General features: G+C 56.8%; 2 protein-coding genes across 5 annotated transcripts in view; one reads left to right on the top strand and one right to left on the bottom strand.

The window, feature by feature from the left end:
- RER1 (retention in endoplasmic reticulum sorting receptor 1) overlaps positions 1 to 6,276 on the bottom strand; it is a 14,724-nt gene extending 8,448 nt beyond the window's left edge. Inside the window, exons 1-3 of one of the 2 annotated variants that reach the window (XM_025366282.1) lie at positions 6,081 to 6,276; positions 2,115 to 2,202; positions 468 to 572 (exon numbers count right to left, since the gene is read on the bottom strand). In XM_025366282.1, the coding sequence (XP_025222067.1) occupies positions 468 to 572; positions 2,115 to 2,195 (186 nt within the window). In that variant the 5' untranslated portion in view covers positions 2,196 to 2,202; positions 6,081 to 6,276. Of the gene's footprint in view, positions 1 to 467; positions 573 to 2,114; positions 5,360 to 6,080 lie in introns of those variants that run through there. The other variant, XM_025366276.1, reaches the window with a different exon arrangement.
- An 11-nt stretch (positions 6,277 to 6,287) lies between these two features.
- Positions 6,288 to 27,922, top strand: part of MORN1 (MORN repeat containing 1) — a 71,596-nt gene continuing 49,961 nt past the window's right edge. For 2 of the 3 annotated variants that reach the window (XM_025366217.1, XM_025366236.1), the window contains exons 1-8: positions 6,288 to 6,579; positions 8,042 to 8,113; positions 10,478 to 10,576; positions 11,599 to 11,709; positions 13,222 to 13,312; positions 14,046 to 14,133; positions 24,588 to 24,684; positions 26,551 to 26,661. In XM_025366217.1, coding sequence (XP_025222002.1) covers positions 6,504 to 6,579; positions 8,042 to 8,113; positions 10,478 to 10,576; positions 11,599 to 11,709; positions 13,222 to 13,312; positions 14,046 to 14,133; positions 24,588 to 24,684; positions 26,551 to 26,661 — 745 coding nt within the window. In that variant the 5' untranslated portion in view covers positions 6,288 to 6,503. The remainder of the gene's footprint in view (positions 6,580 to 8,041; positions 8,114 to 10,477; positions 10,577 to 11,598; positions 11,710 to 13,221; positions 13,313 to 14,045; positions 14,134 to 24,587; positions 24,685 to 26,550; positions 26,662 to 27,922) is intronic. The other variant, XM_025366227.1, reaches the window with a different exon arrangement.

Genomic DNA, 27,922 nt, shown 5'->3' with positions numbered 1-27,922 from the left:
AAAAAACCCAAAAAAAAAAAAAAAAAAAAAAAAAAAAAAAAAAAAAAGAACTCAGGAAAAGCTAAATAAACCCTTTGGATGCCAAATCATTCATGACACCCAAGGTATGGACTCTTCACCCGAGGAATGAGGCAGCCACACAGCACCACTTTGTCCTCAGCATCATGCAGCAGGGTCAGAGGGACACAGCGGCTCCACTGTCCAGGCCTGGACACGCGCAGGGCAGGGCCAGGCTGGGCTCAGGACCGCCTGGGTACACTGAGAAGCCTGGTGAGGGGACTCTGGGTGAATCATAAACAACCCTGTTTGTTAAAGACAGTCACTGAGATCTTTCTGACATTTGGTGTTTAGCTGAAAACTGATTTCTACAGACCATTTCCTGCAATACAAACTGGATCAACAGCATCCCCACCAGCACCACGTCCAGGTAACATGGACACGGCCAACTCACATCAGCCCACACCTACCTGCAGCAGGTAAACTCGAATCATGTAGACAAAGCTCAGGCCCAGTGTCACGACCCATCGCACGGCCGTGTAGGGTGTGGACTTGTCTAGCCAGGACTGATAAATCTAGAAAGACAAGAGTCCAAAAGCATGAAGCAAGTCCTGTAACTTCTGCACTGACCCTGCCACAAAATGTACCTTCTGCTAGCGTTGGCTTTCAATTTTTAAAAAAGCTACGAGTGAGTGACAACAGCAAGAGATTGTCTATGTATCAGCACAAAGCAGTGACTATAATTAATCCAAAGTTTATTTTCAATAATTCCTGAAGCAGGTTCATCTCTTAAGCAAGACTATTACAAAACAATCTCCTGGGAGATTGTGACATGGTGCTGGCCCGAAGGGATCACTATGAGGAAGACCCAGCCTCACCCCAAATAGAGGACTGTGCACCTCAAAGTCCCCACCCTACAGCACAGCCCTTATCGCCACGTCTCAAGTCAGCTCCCCCATCTGCTGCGCCAGTGGCCAGCCTTGCCCTACTCCCAGGCCCACTGGCCACAGCCTGAGTCCCAGCAGCCACAGCAGCATCTGTGTGCGTCCAGGCGGCTATGGACATGACCGAGGGAGCCCTTACTTTTATGTACTTTTTTTTTTTTTTTTTTTTTTTGAGACAGAGTCTCGCTCTGTCGCCCAGGCTGGAGTGCAGTGGCCGGATCTCAGCTCACTGCAAGCTCCGCCTCCCGGGTTCACGCCATTCTCCTGCCTCAGCCTCCCGAGTAGCTGGGACTACAGGCGTCCGCCACCTCACCCGGCTAGTTTTTTTATTTTTTTAGTAGAGACGGGGTTTCACCAGGTTAGCCAAGATGGTCTCGATCTCCTGACCTCGTGATCCGCCCGTCTCGGCCTCCCAAAGTGCTGGGATTACAGGCGTGAGCCACCGTGCCCAGCTATGTATTTATTTTTACAAATATATGTATGTATGGTTTTTTATTTTGAAATTTAATTTCCAAATTATGAGAAATTTCCAAATTCACAAAAGTAAAAAGATTATAGAAGCCCACATATGCCCATCACTCAACTTCATTAATCGCCAATCGCTTTTCATATGTGATTTAATTAAGGTGATGAATTTTTTTTTGACCCAGATCCTCAGCACCGGGAACTGCCGGTGACCCAAGCTTTTCCTGAGACTAAGGCTTCTGAGACTCCCGTGTCCAAAGGCAGCTCTAGGCACCTCACTCACCAAATGCACACGCAGCCCACACAAGAGCCTCCCGCCCTCAGGGGCAGAACCTCCGACCTGACACGGGGCAGGTGGGGCTCCCAACACCAAGACGTGGGTGGCCAGGAGAGGGACAGCAAGAGTAGAATGGCAGCCACGGCCGCGTCTGTCCTGCCTGGGTGCTGAGACTGGGTTTTGTATTTTTAAAGGTTGGTAAAAGGAAAACAAAAACAGAAAACGCATGTGACAGACCACGTGTGGCCTCAGAGCCCGATCTCTCCACAGGTGGCACTTTAGGATGAAGAGAGCGCTGTCTTCAGGAAGTCTGAGCCTGAGGCAAAGTAACTTCTCCATCAGGAACAACAGCACACAGATCCTTCTGGAAAATGCTGGCAGTCCAGTTTCTTTTTCAAATATTTACACTCATCTACTAAAAACCCACCAACCTGTCCAAGTCTTGTGAAAAATCTGTACACCACCGAAGGTTTCCCATGGACGGACTCTCCCACACTGTCCCCTTCAGACATTCTGTAACTGGGAGAAAAACACAAAATACTTTTCAATAAAAAGCATTCAAGGGTGTGAAATCTTGGCCCTATTTTCACCAACACTGTCACGTAGGTTTCTTCAACATTCAGTATTCTGTCCATACCATTTGTGTTTTTATCATGAACTGTTCGGGAAAAAGTAGCAGGTGCACAGGCTTCCGTGGAGGGGAAGGGCAGAGTTAGACACATGGGCCCAGCACAGGCCGCGTTTTCATTCCCACTCCAGCACCTCAGTCACCTGCGTGGGTGGCACTGTCCACCCCACTGGCCCCAGGAGCAGCCTTGGTGCCATGGGGTCCACTGGCTGGTCTATGGCATGTGGCACTGCACGTCCTCCCTCCAGGGACCGCATCCTCTGTGGATCCCTCAGAGTTCCCCAACCCAGGCACCCTGTCTGCTCCACGCCCTGTCCTGGGTCTCTGGTCTGGCAGGAGCAGGAAGGGTCCTGTCCTCTCAGGGCCAGGTCCTCCACCCCACGAACAGGAAAATGTTACCTACAACTCTCAGGTAGTGCATCCATCTGCGTCCCAGTTTCTTATCTGGCAAGTGGAGGTAACATATCTGCTCCTATTTCAACACACTGCTGTGATGCCCTGAGGAATTCACCTGAGAACCCACGTGCCAGAGGTCACATTGTTCACCCACTTAATTCCCAGATGCCCAAGTGAAGGGCATCATTACCCACATTTCACCAAGAAGGACCTAGTCTCAAACAGTGGAAGCCACGTGTCCAAGGTCCCGCCACAGCTCTGCTTCTGGACAGGCCAAGCCAAGCCTGACTGCCACCTGGCTCCTCAGCCGAGCACGCCACCACCCACTCCCGGGACGAGACGGCATCAGGACCTGCCGCTCTTCAGCAAAGCGCTGCTGAGTACCCAACGCCTGCCGGTTGTCATTCCTACTTTAGAAGATGAGATGCCTGCTGGCCCCTGAGCTAGAGAAGATGCCAGGGGCGCATTCCCCTCCCCCACCACCCCCATCTGCTGCCTCGGCAGGGCAGTGAGGAGAAACAGACTCCGGCCTCAAGTTTGGCCTAAAGTCCCACCTGTGCTAAGCGGCTGTGAGGCCTTCAACAAACCCTCTGAGCACGCAGCAGCCGGCCTCGGTTTCCTCATCTGTAAAACGAGGCTCTAAGAAACACCAGACACGAAAGCAAAGACATCGTTCCTCGGCAACCCTTGGGGTCAGTCTTACTGTTCTCATGCACAGGTAAGAAAACTGAGGCTCACAAAGGCTAAAGCATTGTCCTGGCCCATCAGCATGTTCGCAGTGGGCAGGAGCTGGAACCCGCATCTTCCTGAAACCAACGCTCCTCCAGTCCCACCCTGTGAGCGCTGGGGAAACCTTCCCTGCGGGTGGAAGGCAGAGGCGGCCAGACGCAATCCTGCCCTCACGGGCCTCGGCTCTCCCATCACAACTGATGCGGGGAAATGATCCAGGCAGCTCCCTCCACGTCACCAAGTCTGTGCAGAATGTGGCTCCGTGACACCATTCCTGGATCCTGCGGAGTGCCAGGCCGGCTCGAGGAGACCGAGGGGCCCTTTGGTCTCACAGAGCCATGTAAACCAAAGACACACAGGAGGAGCACTTTCACTCTCCACTGAGAGAACGCCGTATTTAAATAGAGGCTACACTAGAATGCGCCACCTGGAAAGGCCACCCTGTTTAGGCCAAAGCCAGGCATCTGAAAGACACGCATCACATTCTTCGTCTTGTAGCTCCTTACAGTCTTCCCCGTTTTACTCAGACTGTTTCCCATTAAAGCGCTTTTACTTGACTGCAGGTGATGAGAGTAATGTCAGAGAGAAAGTACTCGGCTCTCCCACCAAAGGGTGTTCTCCAGGCAAAGTTCAGAACGTCTCTCTCCAGCTGAACGTGTACAAAACCTACTCGAAACCCATCAGCCAATTCTGCTTCTCTGACACACACAACACGTATACCAAACACACACAGTCAGCTCGCACCCTGACTGAACGCATCACCAGGAATAGCCTGAGGCAGTGTGGCAGGAGCAAGAACGTGAACTTTGGACTCCAACGGCCTGCTTTCAGATCCTGGCTCTACCACTCTCTGTCAGTGTGACCAGGACAGGCTATTCCAGGATGCCTCAGGTTCCAGTCTGTGAAATGGGACAACAGCACCTTTCGTGCCTTCTCCACGAGGCTCTTGCGAGTCGTCACTGGGCAGCCTGTGGAACACCCTTGGATCCAGGCAAGGCAGTGCCAGCCCTGTTCCCAGATCAAGGCCAGGCCTCACAGCAGCTGCCCCCACTGCAGCCCTCCTCTCTGCTCAGTTTGAAGGCCACCTCCTCTTCAGAGGCCTCCGTTATCGCCCACACTGACCCCCAGTACCTTACATCACATCACCCTGCTTTTATTTTGTGTACAACTGTTTCCTGATACCTTTCTGGCTTATTTCTCAATTTTCTCCTGCTAGAATGAAGGTCCTGGAGGGGTCCCTTGTCTGGTTCGGGGCTGGGCCCTACCACCTGGAAGTCCATTACATAGCAGACAGCCCATCAGTTACCTGCTGAAGGTGACTGCTTTATGTCTAGTCACAAACAAAACTGAAAGGGAGATAAAACCAGTCCAAACAGAAACCATGAGGACATGCCAGAAAGTGTAAAACTCTCTATGTGCCTTGTTCTAGGGCCCACCACATTCATCCACATCTGTGGTCCATCACTATGTGCGTGGTAAGGATGAAGTCCTCCGCCTGGGGTCCAGGAGCACTGAAGTCTGGGATGAAGTCCTCCGCCTGGGGTCCAGGAGCACTGACAGTCTGGCTCCCACCACTTTTCTCTTCACGACCCCATCCCCAATTCCCCAATTCCTCCGGGACTAGGAAAGCCCTGGCAGCGGTGCACCAAGCTTCACGCCTCCAGTGGTGTTTAGTCCTCTGAAATGCCTCCCAGACCCCTTCTCTTCCTTCTTCCCAAGGCCACATTCCAGCCTGGGCTCCTCCCTCCTCTGGGCCTGACCATCGTACATCTCCACCTGGCTCTGACACACTGTAACCGCCGTCACCTCGGGCATACGGCAGAAGCCAAGCGAGTCTGAATTACTGAGAACCCTTTATCCACTTACGGGATAACTGCATTTCCTGTGAAATGTCAACCCAACTAAAAATAAAGTCTTTCCAGGACCAACGGCCAGCCTCTACTCTTCACAAAGGGAAAAGGGCGAAAGCCCACTGAAGGTACTCAGGCTGAAAGCAGCCCTCTGTGCTGTAAGACACCTGGCAGAGAAACGAACGATACCTTTATCAGCGGGGCCACAGACCAGTACTAAGTCAGCCTGGAGAATTTATGATTTTATTGCCTATTTAGAATACGATCAAAACCGATGTAACTAGTTTCCCTTGAGCCCGTCAGTAACGCCTTCAGCCCAGGGCTTAACACTAAATCCTATAGATAAGCGCTGACCTGGACGCAGGATGGGGAGACGGCATATCCCCTCTCGAATCCAGCTCAACTCGCAGCGCTATGGGGGCGGCGACTTCCCGCTTCCCCCAAATGCACAACACGGGAAGCGGACGAGACGAGGCCCGGGTGGGGAGGGCTGCAGCCCCCGCCCGGCCCCTCTCCCGCTCACCTGCCCCTCGCAGGCCCCAGGGCTCGGCCTGCACCTCCGGGCCCCTCTCCGCCGCACCCCCCAGCCCCTCGTCCCGGGCCCGGCCCCGGGGCGCGACCCGTACCCCTCAGGGCCGCGGGTCGGGAACACGGTCCCCGCGGCCACCCAGGCCCCGACGTCCCTCCCCGCCCGGCCCTCAGCGCGGCCCCGCCCGCCCGCGGCCTTGACAGCCCGGAAGGAGCGGAGGCGGCGCTGACCGGCCGTTCCCGCGCCACGCAGCCCTTCCTGGCACCTCGCAGCTCCGCTACGGCCGAGCCGCGGTCTCCCTCACGGCCGCGGGAAGGAGGACGGCGGGGCAGGGGCGGCCGCCGGGGCTGCGCTCTGGCTCCGGGAAACTGCAGCGAGCACTTCCGCTCCGTCCTCCGCGGCACCGCCTCCAGGGCCCCCAAGATGGCGCGAGGGCGGGGTCGAGGGCTCCAACCATTTCCGCTTCCGGCGCAGACGCGCAGGCAGTTGGCGGGCGGGCCTCTCCGCGGAAGACACGACAGCGGCGGAAACGCGCACAGGCGCAGCTGCGTCCTCTGGCTCCGGGTCCGGCTAGCTTGGCTCCAGAGATTGCGCGGGCTCAGGGACTAGGCCCGTGGCCACACCCCCTTGCGACAAAGACCAATGGAAGCGGGCGTTGCTGGTCGCTAAGGAAACCCCCAGCGGCAAGATGGCGGCGGTTGGGGAGGGCACCCCGAGCTCCCGTGGGCCGCGCCGGGACCCGCCGAGGAGGCCGCCCCGGGACGGTAACGACTGCGGGCCACGGGGCAGGTCGCCGGCTGCCCTGGGCTCCGTTCGGGGTGCGATCGCTCTACGCCCTCGACCCCCAAATGCTCACCTCGGAAAGTGGAGGTCCAGGTCCCGCGGCGGAGCCGGGGCCGCCTCCGCGTCCCCCACTCCCACAGGACTCGCCGTGCGCCTCCCCGGGCCCGGCTCGCACCCTTCCCCGAGCCCTCCTGCTGCAGCAGGCCCAGCCCTGCAGTGGGTCGCCCCCGGCTTGCTCCCAGCAGGGAAGACCGGATTCCGGCCGCAGCCTCACAGCCAGCTGGACCTGGGGTTGCCATGGGGATCCCGAAGCCCGGGATGTGGGGCCAGGGCAGGCGCAGGAGCAGCACGAAGCCTCCTGACTTCCTGGCCGGTGCTGTCCAGAAACGCTAGGTCGCGTTTCAAAAGCAGATTTTGTCTGTCACTCCCAGCACTTTGGGAGGCCGAGGCGGGCGGATCACCTGAAGTCAGGAGTTCGAGACCAGTCTGGCCAACATGGCGAAACCCCGTCTCTACTAAAAAAATACAAAAATTAGCCGAGCGTGGTGCCGCCTGTAGTTCCAGCTACTCAGGAAGCTGAGGCAGGAGAATCGCTTGAACCCAGGAAGCGGAGGTTGCAGTGAGCCGAGATCGCGCCACTGCATCCCAGCCTGGGCGACAGAGCAAGACTCCGTCTCAAAAAAAAAAAGAAAAAAGCCGCTCTTGATAGGAACTATTTCTAGAATCAAATAAACGGGTCTGGAATGAACTCAGAGCTCACACTAGTATCTTCAGGTAGAAGATTTGGGGCAGATACAGTAGCCTGTGGTAACCCCCTGCCCTCCTCCCCGACATTTTCCCATAAACCCTGCCCCCAAGATGTGCCCGAGGAGGAGCTGGTGGGGAGGGAGCCCTACCCATTCCAGGAACTGCGGAAGTCGGCGGGTGGCCCACCCAGCAACTGGGAAGAGTTAAAGCCGGCCAGGCCCTCCTTAGGTTTGAGTGTGGATTTTGTCCCCAGGGATAGGAGACCACTGAAGGGTCACAGCAGGGGATGGGAGGGTCTGCTCCTCCCCTGTGTGCCTCACTGATGCTGCCGGCTCTGCCTTCCCCTGGCTCACTCATCTCCCGCAACAAGGCTCCCAACCTGTCCCTCACCACCTCCCGAGCACCTCTGCTGTCTCAAGGACCTGCTCTTGTTTCAACCCAGCCCTCCTCTCACTGGGCCTGTCTTCTCTGCACCAAGTAGGTCCTCGTCCTTGTCACATAAACAAATGAGCAAATGGACGGCCCAACAGCCGACAGGAGAGCTCATGAGCCCCACAGGCCGCCTCTGGGCCGCTGAAGGTGATGTGTACCAACCCCTTGAAGTCCTCGAGGGAGCTGGACTCCCTCCTTCAACACTGGAGACCATCCCTCATCTCAGTGTCTGTGCTCACCTGTGTGTGTCTTCTCAATATTCAGGTTATGGTGTCTACGTATACCCAAATTCTTTCTTTCGATATGAAGGAGAATGGAAAGGAGGGAGGAAGCACGGTGAGAAGCCTGTGTGGTTTCTTCTTGCAGCTGCCACCCCACGGCTGATGAAGCTGGTTTCTCCCCGGGAGGCTGGGTGGGCAAGTGGCATTTCCTGTAGCTTTCGAGCCCACTGAATCCTGGTGCTTCCCTGGCTGCTGGGGGTAAGGCCGGATGGACAAGGGAAACAGAGGCATGGGAGACCCCCCTGGAGGGCCATCTTTAGCAAAGGAAGCTGCGACTTAGAAATTCTCCCTAGAGGTTGAGTTAATTTGTCTTTTCCAGAGTGAAAACTGGCTTTATGGTTTATTTCTGATTATAAGGAGAACCTACTCTTGTAGTAAGTCCAAGTAATAGAAGAAAGTGTAAAGTCAGGCCAAGCGCAGTGGCTCACACCTGTAATCCCAGTACTTTGGGAGGCCAAGATGGGTGGATCACTTGAGGTCAGGAGTTGCAGAACAGCCTGACCAGCATGCTGAAACCCCGACCCTACTAAAAATACACTAGCTGGATATGGTAATGCACACCTCTAATCCCAGCTACTTGGCAGGCTGAGCCAGGAGAATCCCTTGAACACAGGAGGCAGACGTTGCAGTGAGCTGAGGTTGCGCCACTGCACTCTAGCCTGGGTCACAGAGTGAGACTCCATCTCAAAACAAAATAAAAAACAAAGAAACCAAGTATAAAGTCAGTAACACCTGTACCCCTTCAACCCTAGGCAAATGCCATGAACCTTCCATGGTGTGGACCTTCCCACCACTGTGCTCCTCTCACACAGTTTTGTATCTGCCCTCTGCCAGTTTTCTTTTCTTTTCTTTTTTGTTTTTGTTTTTTGAGACAGAGTTTTGCTCTTGTTGCCCAGGCTGGAGTGCAGTGGTGCCATCTCGGTTCACTGCAACCTCCAGCTACCAGGTTTAAGCGATTCTCCTGCTTAGCCTCCCGAGTAGCTGGGATTACAGGCACCTGCCACCACACCCAGCTAATTTTTGTGTTTTTAGTAGAGATGCAGTTTTGCCATGTTGGCCAGACTAGTCTCGAACTCCTGACCTCAGGTGATCCGCCCACCTTGACCTCCCAAAGTGATGGCATTACAGGTGTGAGCCACTGCGCCCAGCCACTCTGCCCAGTTTTCTTTCTTTCTTTTTTTTTGAGACAATCTCGCTCTGTCACCCAAGCTAGAGTGTAGTAGCTCGATCTCGGCTCACTGCAACCTCCGTCTCCCGGGTTTAAGCAATTCTCCTGCCTCAGCCTCCCAAGTAGTTGGGACTACAGGCGCCCGCCACCTCGCCCAGCTAATTTTTTGTATTTTCAGTAGAGACAGGGTTTCATGGTGTTAGCCAGGATGGTCTCTATCTCCTGACCTTGTGATCCACCCATCTCAGCCTCCCAAAGTGCTGGGATTACAGGCATGAGCCACCGTGCCCGGCCGACTTGTATTATTTTTTTTTTTTAAGTAGAGAAAGGGTTTCACCATGTTGGCCAGGCTGGTCTCAAACTCCTGACCTCAAGTGATCTGCCCACCTCAGCCTCTCAGAGTGCTGGGATTACAGGTGTGAGCCACGACACCCGGCCACTCTGCCCAGTTTTCTCATGGGAGCTTGGTCTTCTGGCGTTTTGCTATATGAGCTATTTTTGTATCTATCAGTATTTTCTATATTTTTAAAACGTTTAACTTTTTTTTAGTGTTTTTGCTACGCAGATGCTTCTTCTGTAGGGTCTGATAGGAAAGATGCTTGTCCCCCAGGCAGGCGTGAAGTCTCCTGTCTGTGGCTGCTGTCAGAGCCTGGCCTGGGCAGGATGTTCCCCCTTTTAAAAGGCGCTCTTCTGTGGCGCTGTGTTCTGCAGACTCTCTGTCCTCACGTTGACAGAAGCAGGGTGATGGGAGTGTCCCCTCAGGAGGCTCAGAGATGAGGTCTCAACTGCACTTTTATTTGTTTATTTATTTTTGATGCGGGGTCTCTCTCTGTCACCCAGGCTGGAGTGCAGTGGTGCAATCACGGCCCACTGCAGCCTCAACCTCCTGGCTCAAGTGATCCTCCCACCTCAGCCTCCTGAGCGGCTGGAACCACAAACACACACCACCATACCCCGCTAATTTTTAATATTTTGTGTAGAGTCAGGGTCTCTCCACGTTGCTCAGGCTGGTCGCCTGCACTTTGATTCCTCTGCTTGTTCTGGCTGAAGGCCCAGGTTGCTGAGGCATGTTTTGGCAGATGATTTTGAGAGCATTTTTTATTTTTAAATACATGTATCGCATGAGTGATGGAGCCAAACACAGGTTTTGAAGGCAAGCTCTCTGTTCTGAGAAACAGGCCCCACACTGCACAGGGTCATTGCAGTCAACCCAACCACTGTCTGACTTTACACAGTGATTTTTCCTGCCAGGTCACGGGAAGTTGTTATTTAAAGATGGCAGTTATTACGAAGGGGCGTTTGTGGACGGAGAGATCACGGGAGAAGGCCGCCGGCACTGGGCCTGGTCAGGTGAGCTCTAGCCGGGATGTCACATTCACTCCTTTCTCATAACCCGTTGGGCTCAGTTGGTCCCACGAGTCTAGATGCAGAAAGCGTGACATGTAGACGGGAACCTTTGTGCTGTGAGGAGCCTGGCCTACCCGGAAGGCCTGGGGACCTGACTGAGGCTCTGTGGTCACCACTGAGAGCAACTCAGGCTTCTGGAGACGCTTTTCTGGAATAAAGATTTATCTATCCCAAGTTACACTATTTCTTTTTTCCTTAAAGCTATTTCAGTCACATTGTATCCCTAGATGGGAAACCTCCTCTGGGGACTCCCGTGCTCGTTGCCGGAAGCTGTGTCTCCAGGAACCTCAGACCCTCATGCCAGAGGGGTCGGTGGGTTCTCAGTGGAGGTCTTTTATCTCGGGTTTTTTTTTTTTTTTTTTTTTTTTTTGAGACGGAGTCTGGCTCTGTTGCCCAGGCTGGAGTGTAGTGGCCGCATCTCAGCTCACTGCAAGCTCCGCCTCCCGGGTTTACGTCATTCTCCTGCCTTAGCCTCCGAGTAGCTGGGACTACAGGCGCCCGCCACCTCGCCCAGCTAGTTTTTTGTATTTTTTAGTAGAGACGGGGTTTCACCGTGTTAGCCAGGATGGTCTCGACCTCCTGACCTTGTGATCCGCCCGTCTCGGCCTCCCAAAGTGCTGGGATTACAGGCGTGAGCCACCGCGCCCGGCCGGCTTTCAGTTTTTAAAGAGCCAGGGAAAAAGCTCATCCTTCACCCTGCAAACTCTTACCAGAGGGTCCTTTGCCCTCGGGTAGACGTCCGCAGAGAGTGTCTGCCTAGGGCTGTCTGCGTGCCCAGCTGCTGAGGAGACCAGACCTGCTTACCATGTTTTCCCTCGTGAACCAGACTAAGTAGTACAATGGAGGCAGGGACATCCATTCTGGAGTGGTTCCTGCGTCTCATGGGTCAGGGACAGAGAAGAGCCGACTGGGGCCGCAGCCCTGAACTGAACCTCCTGTCTCACCTCCTTCTTGTCCACACTCAGGGGACACCTTCTCTGGACAGTTTGTTCTGGGAGAGCCTCAAGGATACGGCGTCATGGAGTACAAAGCCGGCGGATGTTATGAAGGGGAGGTCTCCCATGGCATGCGGGAAGGTCTGGCGTCCACGGGAGCCGGGCGCTGTGAGGGGCGGGTGCTTTCAGGGCACGGGATCCTACGTCCACTTGGGTTCAGGAACCTCTGATGGGGCCTATCTGACTTCAGAGGGTGGGAAAGAAGGTAGGGGGCCCATGCTATCTTCTCCCCACCCCCAGACCGTGTCCTATGCCCTGTATACACCAGTATGCCCACCAGGTCCTGTGGCACTTGGTGCATCTCTGTTATCCACTACTGCGGAATAGACGCCCATAGCTTCGGGGTTAAAATGGCCACTGCTTTATTAACTGCTCCTGATCCTGGAGTCAGTAGGTTGGCGTGGGCCCTGCAGGGAGGGGCTTCTAGTCTGGTCTCGTGGGGTTACTAAATGGCTATAGTCACAGCAACTCTGCCAGGCCTGAGGGTCCCTGAGATCCTCATAGGCCTGGGAAGCCCAGCTCCTTGCCCAGGAGTCTTGGGCAGCTTGGCCACTTCCTCCACATTCTGTTGGCCCAAGCAAGTCAGGAGGCCAGACTCAAGCTAGGAGGGGGCTGTGCCCTGTCCCTCTACCCAGCCAAGCCAGGCAGAGCACAGTCCATGGTCCCACAGCCAAAAGGCCACCTGCACCTGAGACAGGAGTCAAGCACATGATACTCCCCACCACAGATGGAGCTTCTTTTTCCAGTGTTTTTCTTATGTTAAGAATCTGAGGCCAGGCATAGTGGCTCATGCTTGTAATCCCAGCACTTTGGGAGGCTGAGGCAGTCGGATCACCTGAGGTCAGGAGTTTGAGACCAGCCTGGGCAAAATGGTGAAACTATCTCTACTAAAAATACAAAAATGGCTGGGCATGGTGGCACACGCCTGTAATCCCAGCTACTCAGGAGGCTGAGGCAGGAGAATCACTTGAACCTGGGAGGCAGAGGTTGCGGTGAGCTGAGATCATGCCACTGCACTCCAGCCTGGCGACAGAGCGGAACTCCGTCTCAAAAACAAAGCAACAACAACAAGAAGAAAGAATCAGAAATACTCTCAAATTTCTGAGTTGTCCAAAATCTGAAAATGCCACAGTTTACTGAAGTCCCATCCTCTTGAGTTTCTCCTTGTTCAGGTGAAGCCCTGCCTCCCTCACTGTGAACTTGAAGTTTCTTGTAAAAACAAACAACAGGCCCAAACCGCACCCGTCCTCACCTCAGCAGGACACAGAGCCTGTGCAGCCTCCAATGGCAGTCTGCAGGGTCCCTCAGCAGCACCTTTGAGAGCTGGACCCCAGGGCCATTTTTGCTGCCCTGTCGGCTGACCGACCTGTCCCAAAGCACATCTGCCCTTCCCATTCAGAGCCTCTCCGAGCCGTGCCAAGGCCCTGTGTAGCCAGGCCTGGAGGGTTTGTCATGCTCCTGGGGGGCCCTGAGCCCCATGCCTCCTAGACTTACCACTTTCCTCTACCTGCCCTCTGAGGAGCAGGGGGCAGATCCTTTCTCAGATGCAGGAGGAGGCACAAAGCCAAGTCTGTCTCTTGGTCCCTTCTCCAGGACACGGGTTTCTGGTGGACCGGGACGGACAAGTGTACCAGGGCTCCTTCCATGACAACAAGAGGCACGGCCCTGGGCAGATGCTCTTTAAGTGAGTATGAGTCTTGCAGGTGCTGCCCGGCGTATGAGAGACACACAGGACAGGTGTGAGGCCATGTGGCCTGGGGGTGTAGACAAGACTGCCGTAGGACACCCCGGGCCTGTTCCGGCCCCTGCTGTCCACCTGCCACCCCTCCAGTGCCAAGTTGTTGGACCACATTCTGTGGTTTCGGTGTTATTCTGTAATTTTCCCCTTATTGATTGAAATTGACCGATGGTGTGTTTAGTAGATAAAACAGCACCCCTCCCATTAAAATACCTCCTGAGAAGGTCAGGCTGGCAGCAAGATGGCACCACAGGAGCTTCTCCAGGTCTAAATGAGGCTGGGGGTGCCCTCTGGCCAGCAGAGCCTCCCGCCTCCCAGGTGCTAGGCGTCTTCAGCCCGTGTGGAAATTCCCACGGCGGAGTCTCAGCCTCACTGGCTGTGGAGACTGCAGCCCCCTCCTGTTGCCTCTCCGTGTCATTTCCCATTTTGAGTGGCGGAGGCTAAGCGTGCCCCGAGCAGGCCTGCCATCTAGGGTGGGGGTGGGCGGACGTGTCCCCGCCGCCTGTCGTCGGCCCCCAGCCGGCCCTGGCGAGGCAGGAGCTCTCGGGGCCATCTGCTCAGGCCTATTTTTGCCTCCGTCCCGCGGTGCCTGCGGAGCCCAGTGGGAGGAGCCGGGCTGAGTCACTGCCACCACCTGGCTCCCCCTGCTGAGAGTGGACTCTGTGCGTGTGTCCCCCAGGAACGGTGACAAGTACGATGGCGACTGGGTCCGGGACCAGCGTCAGGGACACGGGGTGCTGCGCTGCGCCGATGGCTCCACCTACGAGGTACCCAGGGGTGCAGAGCACCTGCTGCCTAGAGGGTGCGGGCCTCGCGGGGGTGGGGCGCGTGGGGTGTGTGGGGAGCCTCACCCTGGCAGCTTCTCCAAGTTCCAGGCCCTGCAATTCCCTTATCCCGCGTGGGAAGATAAGTTTCCCTCTCCCCTCACAGTTCCCTGTCGGGAAAAGAGAAAAACAAACAGGAGCGTATTCATATGTGTGCCTTGTATGTACTCGAGAGGTACGTGGAGAGGCAGGGAAGCTCACAGGCGTGTGCCTTGTATGTACTCGGGAGGTACGTGGAGAGGCAGGGAAGCTCACAGGCGGCCCTCACCTTTGACTTAAATCCCATCTTCAGCCAAACCAAAGGAAGAAGGGTGTTGGGGGCCAGTCATGGGATAAGGCTTGTGGTGCAGCTAAGGCAGGGCCTTCTCCACCTACAGGAGCCTTTGCGCCTTGGTGATCTGGGGCCTTTCTCTTCCTGGTACGGAGAGGACAGACCCTTACCAGTGGAGTTTCCTTTACGGATGCAAATTTTTCTTACAAAAGGGAAACTTGTACTCTGTTTTCAGAGCTTCTCCTGTGTCTGCAGTTTCTCAAAATAATCAGCTCAAAATAGTGCTGATGCCAAAGAGGCAGATTTTGAGGTGGTACATTCTGGCTGTGACAGGCCCTACAAGGCAGTGACCAGGATTGTTCTTGGGGGCATGGGGCAGCGGCCCCATGAGTACAGAGAGCAAATTTCAGGATGTTTGGAGGAGAGGACGCCAGACTTGTTGACAGGCTGGATGTGCGGGCAAAGGCAAGAGAAGAGTCAAGGTTGGCACCTGAGCTTTCGGTCTGAGCGTTGAATGGACAGTGGGGCCTGGTTCAGGACGCAGTCGGGAGGTAGAAGCAACACCCATCACTCCAGTGGGGAAAATGTAATGAAAGAGTCACTAACAAGGACGAGGCAGCTAGCTACCAAAAAGGGCAAGAGAAGGAATACCAGCATCGCAATGTCAGGAGGGGTCCCGGAGACAGAGCCTCTGCAGTGGAGTCTAAGAGTGGCGTGGTTGTTGCTTGGGCTGGGCTGCAGGCCTGAGCCCCTGGCTGGTGGGAAGGGGAGGCCGCTGGTCCAAAGCCTAGGGGAGCTTCACAGTTAACCAAGCCATCCCCCATGCTGGCCGTGAGACACCAGCCCAATCGAGGGCCTCAGGAGCCCAGGTGCTGCTGTGTGAGGCTGTCACAGCCATGAGGATGACCATGACTGCAAGGGCTGTGAGGGGTCCCCTGAGCGTCCAGCAGCACTAACAGGAAGAAACCACACGTGCAGGTCTCTCAATGCAGCACAAGTCACAGCCAATCAGGACTGCCATGGCTGTGGAGAGGAGTCCCTCGTTCCCTAGAGCCTTGGGGCTGCTTTGATGAGAAACGCAACATTTAATTGTGTGGGTCGCAGAATTACAATGTCAGTTGAATTCCCTTCCTTGCCAAGATTCTCGTGTGAAAGTTGGAGCAGTGGTTGGAGTGAATAGTCCCTCGAACTGGGAGGAATCAGCACCCTCCTGAGACTCAGACCTCAACAGAGAGGGCGTGGCTGCCAGCCCAGGTGGTAGAGAGCTTTTCTAGGGTGCCAGGGGCCAGAGCTGCTTCTCAGGAAACTCCCACTGAGGTGCAGGAGACGCTTGCCAGAGACCAGACACTGTGGGGTTTTCCACAGGCCACTGGCCCCGGCCATAGGAGTTAAAGTAGAAACACGGCTTCCCGTAGTCCCGCCTTGTTCTCTGTTGACAAAACCTGGCATTGCACTTGCTGGCAAAGGAGAAACATTGACAGGGTCCACTTCCCGTCAGGGACAAGTGGGCAAGGAAGGGGGATGCTGGGAACTGAGAGGTGGTGGGTTGGCGATTGGCATGGGGCCACATGGTGATGGAGGAGATGGGGTGGGCATGGGAGCCTCATCCTGGCTGGCACAGCTGTCCACTCCGCAGCAGGGCCTCAGAGGTGGTCAGATGTGGGGCCCCTGGAAGGGTGGTCAGGTGGGAGGTGCAGCGTGGCTCCCCTCCAAATGCATGTCCACTCTCCCTGCTCTTGACACAGAGCATCCTGCTTGGGTAAAAGTGCCATCCATGCCCACTCCAGGGACTGCCAGCCCTGCTCAGGGCAGTTGGCCATTGGCAGTGTCCTTGCTGGACCATGGGAGTCCATGTCAGCCTCGTTGCTGCCCCTGCTGGCCTGGGCTGGTGCTGCGGGTTCTCACCTGAGCCATATGCAGGAGATACTGCACCCAAGCCACGGCTCTGCCTCTTCTCCCCCGGGATGTGTGTCCATCCTGCAGGACCAGACTTCACTGGGTGCTGGGGCAGCCACCACTCCCTTGTCTTCGCTCTCCAGAACGGCTGTGAGAGAGTGCAGCCAAAGGAGTCCCTGGGCAGAATTCTCTTCTCCCCACCCGCTCCCACCCCAGCACACCCGGGCTCCCAGCCCACTGCCACCATGACGATTCCCTCGCCTTGCAGGGCTGGGGCAAAGCTGGGGCCAGCGCTGGTGCACAGCTCTGGAGCTTGGGCTCTGGTGTGTGGTTTCACTTCCTGGATGTGAGGCGCTGCTGTCAGCCTTTTGGTGCGTTGGCTCGTGGTCCCCACCAGTCCGTGCAGGGTGCAGGTGAGGAGGCTGAGGTGCAAGGACAGCAGGCTCCCTTACCAGGCAGTGGCAGTGCGGCCCTGGGGGCCCCCGGCCACTCACCCAACCCTCACGTTCCCCGAGATTCAGGAGGACCTCCTCAGGGCCTGTCTCATGGCCCAGGGACACAGGTGCTGCCTGCTGCCAGACAGCGCTGTCGACTCCGGCCTGGGCTGGGCAAGAAGCAGCTCCTGTTCTTCCAGAGGACCATGGACAGCTTCGTCCTCCCCACCCCCACTCCCAGCACAGCCCTGTCCCCAGAGGCTCTTCTGTCCCACAGGTCCCCTGGCTGCCACGCAGGTGCCAACTCGGGTCGACGCTGCTTGCTGGTCACCAGCACCCTGGGCCGAAAGAGAGGACCAGGCGAGGGATGGTGCCCTCCCTCCTGGGCTGATGGCAGCAGGGTGCTCAGCGCATCCACCAGGGGGCGGCCCAGCCCTGTGCCGGCACCGCACTGGCCTCCCCGGGAGCTCCGAGCTTATTCCCAGGCCATAGTTTGGACAGGCGAGCATGGCCTGGGATGGCCACTGGGCCCAGGGGCTGGCTGGGTACTCCTGAGAGCCAGGCCCCCGAGCCGCCTCCCGGCCTTTCTGCTTGGGATGGTTTTTCCCCTTGGCGCTAAAGCCTTGAATTCTGCGGACAGTTTTGCAGAGGATTTCTATGAGAGTCTTGGTGCAAAACCCTTAAAGTGACCTACATTCCCGGGGGCTATAATATGACCTCCCCACTCCCTCTGCCGTCCAGGCCCAGAGGACTGGGAGACCTGGGCAGGCCCTGGGACCACCTGCCGACCAAGGCCCACACACCCTCACCAGGCAGGCCTGTGGCCTGAGCCCTGTGGGGACACTGCTGTGTGCTGGTGCTCGCTGCCCTGTGGGGTGCCCTGGGCATTGTCCCCGGTGGCAGCAGTCCCCTGGCCTTGTCCACACCACTGACACCTGCAGGCACACACAGACCGTGGCCAGTGAGCTGCCCGCTCCTCCAGCGCCTTCTCCGGGCATTGCTCCTGCCCAGACTGATGTAGACGCTACAAACAGAGAAGGGCGCCAGAGGCCAAGAGGACAGGCTGGGCCCCCATGCCCTCAGGTCAGGACTGGGCCGGGGCCGCCTCCCACACAGCACAGCCATGGCTGCCAGACTGCACTTCAGAGGCAGGAGGTCTTCACATGGCTGTGTGTGCAAGAAAACATTACCAGGTCTGTCCCTTGGACTCTGGTTAATGAGGAGAAGCAAGGCGCTCTCGGCTCAGCTGCTCAGTTCTCTGTGTCTCAGTGCTGGGCCCTCTGGTCACAGTGCCTCTCCTCCACCTTTATCCTGGAGAGTAAATGGCGTCCACCCAGAAAGGCAGCAGCCGCCAGAGATGGGAGTCACTCCGCATATCCTGAGGGCTGTCCAGAGGGAGGGGACAGCTGTTCCTTGTGGTGTCATTAGTCAAATATTTAGCCTGCTTTAAAAAACGTTTTGTCGGCTAGGCATGGTGGCTCACACCTGTACTTTCAGCACTTTGGGAGGCCAAGGTGGGAGGATTTCTTGAGCCCAGGAGTTCAAGACCAGCCTGGGCAACACAGGGAGACCCTGTCTCTACAAAAGAAGTTTTTAAAAATACGAAATTAGGCTGGGCGCGATGGCACACACCTGTGGCCCCAGCTACTCAGGAGGCTGAGGCGGGAGGATGGCTTGAACCTGGGAGGCAGAGGTTGTAGTGAGCTGAGATCATGCCCACTGCACTCAAGCCTGGGCGACAGAGCAAGACCCTGTCTCAAAAAAATAAAAAACCAAAACACCAACCATTCTGTCATGGTAAAATCCATATAGTATAAAACGTAGCATCTTAACTACCTTTTGTTCTGTGGAGGCGAGGTCTCACTGTGTCGCCCAGGCTCATCGCCAACTCCTGGGCTCTAACACTTCTGCCTTGGCCCCCAGAGGGCTGGGATTTCAGGCACGAGCCACTGCACTGGGCCATAGCCATTTTTAAGCATGCAGTGGAGTGGCAGGAGGCACGTGTACATTTTGTGCAGCCACAACCACATCCACCTCCAGAACTTTGTCACCTTCCCACCCGAACCTCCGTCCCCTTCCAACACGAACTCCCCACGCTCCCGCCCCTGGCGGCCACCGTTCCACTGTGTCTGTAGACCCTGCTGGTCTCGGGCCTCCTGTGAGTGGTGCCCTTTCATGCCAGGCTTGTTTCACCCAGCACGGTGTCCTCAGATGCCTCCATGCTGGAGCCTGTGCCAGCCCCTCCTTCCTTCCTAAGGCTGAGGCGGGCTCCCCCGGTGTGGACAGACGTGCTTCTCTGCCCCTCTGTGGGTGGACTCTAGGGAGGCTTCCCCTCCTGGGTCCTGTGGGTGATGCTGCTGTGAATACGGCTGCACAGAGAACTCTTCGAGGCCCTATGGGCCGCAGCCCCAGAAGTGAGACTGCTGCATCGGATGGTGATTCTGTTTTTAATTTTGGAGGAACCGCCATGCTGTTCTCCACAGCGGCCTCACCCTTTTACCTTCCCGCCCACGGTGCACACAATTCCAGTTCCTCCGCAGCCTCACCAACACTGGTTATTTTCTGTTGTTTTTGTAAAAGGTTACCCTAATGAGTATCAGCCCTCTTAACAATGACCACAATTGAGACGCAAGCCCACCCACTGTCAGCTGTGGCCAGCACTGCGCACCCGGTCTTCCCCTCTTTGATGCTTCTTGGTGACTGTGTTCTCCCCCAGTCCTGGCCACCAGCCGCCCCCATCCGGGAGCACCTGCCCCTCACCATGTTGGTGCTACAAGGCTTTGTGGAGTGCCTTTGTGCACAGGAGTTTGGGCCCTTTCGTTTCTTCCCTGGGAGCTTAAGCCATCAATCGAGGCCACGAGGCAGACGCCAGGCCCTTCTTGGACACTGAGTTGCCTCTGAGAACTGCCCTGCCCCTCCAGCCACACCCCAACCAGCGCCGGCTGTTTGTTTTAGAGATCATTTTATGTTCTGAAAAGACAAGTAAGTGGTGAGTCCTTCTCTCTCTCCTGGCCTTCGCCTCTGCCCACGTCGGAGCATGCCCTTGGCACCTCCTACGTCAGCTCTGATCCATCTATAGTAGGAGAAACTCCAGGAGACATCGGCTGCTACCCAGGGCACCGTGAGCTCAAGGTTGGCGAAGCCCTCCAGGAGACCTGTTCCCCTCTCAATGGCAGGTATGTCTCCTGCAAACCGTGTCTCCTGCCTTGCAGCCAGTATTCCTTAATGCAGAGCTCTATGATAGAACCTTTTTTAAAAAATGCATTCTAGAAAAAATACATTCCTGAAAATACACGTGTTACAGCTTCTTCTGACGGAAAATAAGAACAGCGGATCCCAAAGCAGAGGAGGCTCCTCTTCCACAGGGACAGGAGCCACGCAGCTCAGGCTGGGCCCAAGCCACAGAGGTCCTGGGCCGCGAGCACCCCCACCAGCCTGCGATGCCTTGACCATCTCCGTTCCCCGCACTCCTGGTTTACTGCCTGAACCTCCCAGGACCCGAGGGCTTGGGCAGGCCCCACACATCCTCCAAACACCCTCGGTGGGAGCTGGACCAGAACTCGGAGCAGACAGATCGGAGGCCACACGTGTGTGTGCACATCAGAGCGTCTCCTACCCATGTTGGCAGCAGCGTGGGCCGCCAGGCGTCCCTGGCTGCGTCGGCTGCGCCATGAGTGTTGGCTGTCTCACACGCCGGCTTTCCCAGAGTCGCCGCTGGGTGCCGAGCACCTGCTCACTGCACGAAGCAGGTGGCTCTTTCTGGGCAGCTTTGCCCACCGCAGTCCCCCAGCCTCCTCTCCTCAGCTGGGCATGTGTAGGAATGCCCACCCGGGGCCTCCACGGGGCCTGCAGCCTCCACATTCGGGCCTACTGCCCTCAGACCCAGGGGTCACAGTCCAGGAAGCCTGGGCCAGTGGGGGTATCCTGGCGTGCATGTAACACTGAGAACCATGTAAATAATTTGGGGCGTTTGAGCACGCGTGGCCTTTGGGGAGTCTGGCCGGCTTGCCTCAGGTGGACCCCCCACCACCCTGGGGCAGAGGAGGGGGCTGGCTATCGGGACACCAGGGTTACACTAGGGCAGAGCCCATGTCCCCCTCTGGAACTCCTCATAGTTCATACCTTGAAGCCCAGGCACTTGCTATGGGACCAGCGAGGTCAAATGCAGGACCCCTGGTCCTCACTGTTACCAGGAAGTGACACAGATGACCAGTCCTCAGAAACCGGAGCTAGCCCCACCCATCCCACCAAGGCACAGCAGCCCCTGGGCAGTCGCAGGGCCCAGGCAGGAGGGTCCGGCAGGCTCCTCACTCATAACATGGCCTGAGGGGGCTGGGCAGCTGGTCCTGGGAGCCCCCACCTGGTGCACCAGGCCATGAACCTCAGCAAAGGCCCCGCCTGCTTCATGCCCAAGATTTGGCAATTGTTGGGGGTTACTTTCTCCAGACCACAACACCCTGAAGGCCGACACTGGGGAAGGCTGGAGCCCCCGCTCTTCACCCCCACCTCCTGGGGCTGTCGAACCCCAAGGAGCACCAGACGCAGGATCCCCCAGGAGGGCCGGAGGCAGGAAGTGCCTCGTGGTGCCAGGGGAGGGTGGACGCCTGACTATGGCCTGAAAACAGAGGGAGTTGCTTCCAATAAAGCACGGAAAGAAAACAGCATGAATGGACCAGAAGTGCTTCCCAGAGTGAGAAAGGAGAGCGCTCACAATCTCTTCCACCCCAGGCTGCTTGGAGTAGGCCAGCACTAAATCAGTCCCCGCACCAGCCAAGCCGTCAGAGCTCATCGACTGTCAAGGAAGGTGTGAGCCTTTGGCCAAGTGGTGCTGGGAGCTGGGGAGAGCTGAGCACTGCCCGGGGCCTCCTGAGTGCTCTGCCACCTGGCAGAGCAAGGCAGGGAAAGGAGGGCCCCTGACAGAAAACACCCTTATGGTCCTGGGGTCACCTTTGTGACCGAGGGGGAACGTATGTGTGTCACCATCATCCTGCACGACCGCTTCCTGACTTTGGAACCACTGTTTGCCTCTTTATTTTGGGTGTGGACCTGGACCCCAAGAAGCCCTTCCTCAAAGGTCATGTGACCATCACCACCTTCCTGTGTCCTACACCATACACCTGTGCTCACCTGGGTGCCAGGCAGTGGCCTGGCAGGGAGGAGGAGGGAGAGCAGGCGGTGGCATGCCCATTCCTCTGTCCCGGCCTCTCTGTGACTGAGGCCCTGCACATAGCTCTCCACACTGGGCATTGCCCTGGGCTGTGCCTGGGTGCTCCCTGAGGCCCAGGCGGGAGGCGGCTGCTCCAGAACTTTCAATGCCCCAGTCTGTGCCATCAGCAAGGGGATCAGGAGCCTCCCCTGCACCCTATTTAATAAGCACCTGCTCATTCCTGCTTGGGGTGCATGCAACAGAAACTGAATTGTCAAACGTGAGATTGATAACATGAATTAGACAAGACCATGCTATTGAATCCGTTGCATTGATCACTCAGATGTGCTTGGACTGATCAAGTGCTGCATGAAAGCTTGCCCGGCTCAGCCCTCCCACCCGGACACCAGTGGTGGGCACCGAGGATGCTGAGCCCGGACCTGATTGCTGAGTACCCAGGGAGGGGGATGCCAGGCAGGCTCGTGCCACATATGTGAGCCGCAGCCCCAGACCAGCCATGGCTGAAGTCACTCACCCCAAAGGTGGGCTCTGCACCTCTGCGTTTCTCATGACCTGAGTGTGTCTGGTTTCCCCTGCCCAGCCGTGGCCTCACTGGGTACTCACCCTGGACACTATATGGCAGCTGGTGCTGGCCCTGCCCCGCAGCTCCACCTTCCTCCTCCTGAAAGCCCAGGGCACCTTCCAGAGGCCAAGCAGGTGGAACAGGGCAGAGACCAGACATCACTATTCTCATTACCGACGGTGACAGGGGCCCCGGACGCCCTGAAGAGCCCTCAGCTGTGCACTGACCTTGCGCCTCTCCCCATCCAGCGTGAATGAGATGAGAGAGAGAGGACAATGGTCCCAGGAAGGGACCCTCAAGAAATGCCAGTCAAATGCAGTGGACTCTCGCCCAGTTTGGTGGGAACGCCTGAAGTCACAGGACAGAGAGCTGAGGGGGCAAGGCTGAGGGGAGGTGCTGTGTGCGTGCCAGGGCGCCCACGGCCTCCGACAGGCCTTGGCCTCCAGGCATGCCGTGCAGCAGCAGTCAGGACAGCCCGTGGACTCTGCGCCAGTGCTTGGTATCTGAACCCCAGAAGCGCTCTCACCTGACCCCACATGCGATCAGCTCTGGGACTCCCATCCACTGTAGCTGCCAGTGTGGGTGGTGCTTGCCCAGGGCCCAGGTGACACAGTGAACCGGACTCTGATCTTCAGGGCAACTGTCTGGCCAATAGGGTGATGTCAGTGGTGCACTCAGCTTGGAACATTGCAGGAATGCAGCTGGGTGGGTGCTGGCTGGGATCTTGGGGTCTGGGTGCTGGAGGGACAAGAGCCTCAGGAGCAAGGGCCCTGTCCAGACAGCAGCCGGGCCTCTGCCCACCTGGCACCCCCAGCTGGCTGCCAAGCCTCTCCTGAAGCTGAGAGCTGCCTTTTTGCTGCCTCTGGGCACCCACGTGGGCTGCCAGTTGTCTCGGATCGGATAGGAGCCCCCTGCCTGGAGGCGTGAGCCGTGCTCCTGGCCCGCCACTGAGTGGCCCCCGCCCTGCCCTGCCCCCAGCTGATGGCGTGGACCCGGAGGCTTCTCTTCAGCCACTCTGCAAATGCGATCCACACCACCCCCCGCCCCCCGCCAGCCCCTCATGCACGTGGCTCTCCCTGGCCTTTGGGGCAATCCAGTGGCCTTCAGGGCTGTCTGCAGAGGCCTTGTCTCCCTGCGGCCGGAGAGAACTCCGGCACCATCCACTTCTCCCTGATCTGCTGCACTCCTCAGCCCTGGCCCTCGGCCCTCCTTATCTCTTCCCACGCATCCCAGGGCCCAGGATCCGTGGAGAGGCCCTGGGAAGGCACACACTGCGCCCTGCAGACCTGCCGCGGCTGCCTCGGGGTTCCCCTGGGAAAGGCACCCAGGGAGGGCCAGGCAGGGAAGCAGGAGCCCACTTGGCTCCTGCCGAAGAGTGAACAGAAGCAAAACGTGCCTTTGGTTAATTTTTCTTCTAATAGAAGTAATTGAGAGTCAAATGAAATACCGTTGAAATTTTCCATGAAAATAATCACCCTGCTATTTCACATGATTTTCCCAGGCTTTGTTGTATGACTTGGAAACCAGGCTTGTTATGAAGGAGGCAGAGCTGGGGTGTGCAGCGAACAGGCGTTTCTCCCAAGCGCACGGGCACGTTTTTTCAAACTGTGTTTTTTAATTGGCCTCTTCATGTACAAATGAGCAGTGTAACGGACAAGCAGGGCACCTTAATCCCAGCGCCACAGTCGGCCAGTTTGCAGGTTCAGGCCTCCTTTATGATACATGCCACAGACGCAGTGTCTTTGTATTAAAAGGATTTTTGTGCTGAAATGTGCCCGTTCGAGGTTTTGTTTGCATTTTATATACTGTGCCATTGTTCCCATACCTCCTGGCATCGTTAAAATTCAAAGGGGAGTATATTTTGCAAAGCAAATTGGATCGCATTCTAATGAAATATAGTTGCTCACCACCAAGGGACAGGCTGCAAGGACCCTTGAGACGATGTGGTTTTCTAGCAGCCTTTGGTCCTCGGGCCCCACTGTAGCCCCAGGGAGCTGCAGTGCCATGCGGGGACCCACACAAGACCCTTGGGCGCCACCAGCCTGAGCCTCACCCTTCTGTCTGCAGGGACAGTGGCACAGCGACGTCTTCAGTGGACTGGGCAGCATGGCCCACTGCTCAGGGGTCACCTATTATGGGTTGTGGATCAACGGCCACCCAGCAGGTAGGTGTCCCTGCCTTCCCCTGGGCACTGTGAGGTCCACTGTGGGGTGTGTCCCTGGCCCCTGGGCAGTCACATGGGAGATACTGACCCAGAGCACACTGGGGAGGAGTGGGGCGCAGTGGAATCTAAAATCCCATCCCTTTTTAGGAAAAACATGTTTGATGTCAAAAGTGCTCCTGCTGCAAGTGAGGCCTCCCAGATTTGGGGCCTGAGTGTTTGGGGGTGACCTGGTCACAGCTGCACTGTCCCCCAAGTGGCTTCTGTCCAATTTCCCTGAGCCCTCTGCACTGTGATGTGACCACAGGGTGGCCTCGGGCTCACAGAAGGACCAGCCAGTTGGGCCTCCTCTGGGGGTGCCTCCCTGAGCCACCTTCCCTCTCACCATGGTGTTCCTGGTGGCCTCTGGGTGGCCTCTCGATAGATTCCAGGATGAGGGTGCCACCCCAGGGGTCAGTCTGGCCAGGGACATGACACTCATCCAGACCTTGGGGCCAAGTTCGTGACAGGTGCAGGTGCCGCTAGCACCGACTCGGGCTCTGCACTGGGGATACCTGCAAGGTCTCAGCCCAGGCAGCCCCACACATACCTCCTCAGCTTGGAGGACCTTGGAGGACCAAGACCTGTTAGCTGGGAGAGGTCACAGGGTTGACAGGTAACAGTAACTGCTGCCCTCAGCACAGACCTGCTGGCCCTGGGTTCCTTGTGGAGGCTGAGGTCTTGGGGAAGGCAGAAGTGGCCAGGTGCCCGGGGAGCACTGAGAGGCAGGTCCCAGCACCCGCACACACACAGTGCACCCTGCAGGGGATCCTGGAGCAGAGGCCGAGCCTGGGTCCCGGCCCAGATGCTTTTGCTTCAGGTGGAGTCTCCCTGAGCGGCCCCTGGATCCTCAACAGAGCCCTCCAGGAGTGTCTTGGTGACCTCACCTCAAGGGAAATAATCCAGATCCCAGCCCCTCCTCCCAAAAGTCTCTTGGTCCTTGTTGAAATTCCTAAGTGGGAAAAACGGGGCAAGAGGTGCAGGACGTAGCCTGGGTTCACCCTGAGGAGGGTCTCCCCCCAAGCCAAGGTGGGCTCTGGCTTTACCCCCAGAACACAGCAAGAGCTCCCACGGGGGCCAGAGTTTCAGGCCCTTCCCCAGCCCCACCGTTGCCATGAAGTCCAGGGCACCCGCCACCCTGTGTACCAGGCGTCACCTGTGCTGCCTTTCAAGGCAGCCTCAGATTCCAGGCGTTCTCCCAGCATCTGCTTTTAAAGCCCCTCCATTGTGCTTTGCTGGAGGCCGGTCCTTGGTGGAGAGTCATGGTGGGATGGCGGGTGGGGGCAGGGGTGGTGGGCAGCAGGACACGGTGTGGCAACACTGCCCACGGCGATGCCCCACAGTCCCCGGTAGAGCAGGGGTGGCCCTGGCTGCCAGGAGGCACTGGCCAGCCAGTGGACCCACCCTTGCCAGGCCTCGCCCCAGCCCCGGGTCCAGCACCTCAGGGTGCTGACTCAGACGCAGGGAATGCAGGGCCTGAATCCCAACCAGCGGGAAGACATGCCGGAACATTCCATGGGCAGGAAAATCCTACAGCCCCACACCGCCCACTTGTGTCTCTTGCGTACTCCGTGGTCCCTGTGGTCCACTTGATTCGATTCCACAGTGCTCCGGGCCAGCAGAGCCGAGCCGCACGGTCTGAGTGCGGACGACTGCCCAGGTCGCTGCTCTGCAAGGTGGCTTGTGGGGGGTCGGCCCCAGCATGTGCTTGTGTTCCAGCTGCCACACCGAGCTCGGGTCGGTTCCCGGGGCGCCCACTGCTGACTCAGCCATGGGGTGGGTGGGGGGCCATGCCAGTCACCGCTAAAGCCACACTCTGTCCTCTCCCAGAACAAGCCACGAGGATCGTGATCTTGGGTCCGGAGGTGATGGAAGTGGCCCAAGGGTCTCCCTTCTCGGTGAACGTTCAGCTGCTGCAGGACCACGGGGAAATTGCCAAGAGTAAGCATCTCCGGGGGGAGATGACCTAATGTTTCCGAAAGAGAAACAGGCAGCAGGTTCTTAAGCAGTGAAGATGCGGACAAGATGTTGCATGTGGCTCCTGAGGCACAGAGGTGACTTCGTGCCCAGAGCCTGGCAGAGAGGTTGCAGGTGTGCCAGCTCCCCTGCCAGTCAGGGCAGCTATGGGTGTGTGTGCAAGCATGCGTGCACATACTGTGTGATGTGCGTGCTCGGGTATGTGTGTGCGTATGTGTGTATGACTTGCACAGGTGTGCACAGGTCTGACTGTGTATGCGTGTGGTGGGGGCACGCGTGCGTGCGTGTCAGTGTGTCCTTCCTTTTCAGGAGGAACAGTCTCCGTTCCGGTGATGGGCCACTTTCTGCTTCCCCACTCGTCTGCCGGTGGGCCTCGCACTTGTTTGCACCTTGGGCTGTAGTGAATGGTGCCGCTGTGAACATTTGTGTACAAGTTTCTGTGTGAATGTGTTTTCATTTCTCATGGGTATGTACCTACAGATGGAATTGCTGGATCATGTGGTAGATTTATGTTTGAAATTTTTTTCTTTTTTGAGACGGAGTTTCCCTCTTCTTGCCCAGGCTGGAGTGCAATGGTGCAATCTCGGCTCACCACAACCTCCGCCTCCTGCGTTCAAGCGATTCTCCTGCCTCTGCCTCCCGAGTAGCTGAGATTGCAGGCGCGTGCCACCACGCCCCGCTAATTTTGTATTTTGAGTAGAGATGGGGTTTCACCATGTTGGTCAGGCTGGTCTCAAACTCCCAACCTCAGGTGATCAGCCCGCCTCAGCCTCCCAAAGTGCTGGGATCACAGGCGTGAGCCACCGCACCTGGCCTGAACTTTTGAAGAAACTCCTAAACTGTTTTTCCAAAATGGCTGCAGCATTTTACAGTCCTGCCAGCAATGCATGAAGGTTCAGATTTCTCCGCATCTTCCCAGCACTTGGAATTGTGTCTTTGTGTAATAGCTGCCCTGTCGGTGTGAATTGGTAGCTCCTCGTGATTTTGATTCGCATTTCCCTAACAACCGTTGATTATGAGTGGCTCTCGCTGTGCTTATTGGCTATTTGTTTATCTTCTTTGGAGAAATGTCTATTCAAATATTGTACCCATTTTTTAAAAATTGGACTGTCAGACAGTACAGTGGCTCACACCTAAAATCCCACCACTTTGGGAGGCTGAGGTGCAAGGATCACTAGAGCCCAGGAGATCTTTCTTTTTTTTTTTTTTTTTTTTTTTTTTTTTT

Source organism: Theropithecus gelada, chromosome 1, assembly GCF_003255815.1.
Source record: "Theropithecus gelada isolate Dixy chromosome 1, Tgel_1.0, whole genome shotgun sequence".
NCBI lineage: Eukaryota > Metazoa > Chordata > Mammalia > Primates > Cercopithecidae > Theropithecus > Theropithecus gelada.
This window is presented reverse-complemented; position numbering and strand designations above follow the sequence as displayed.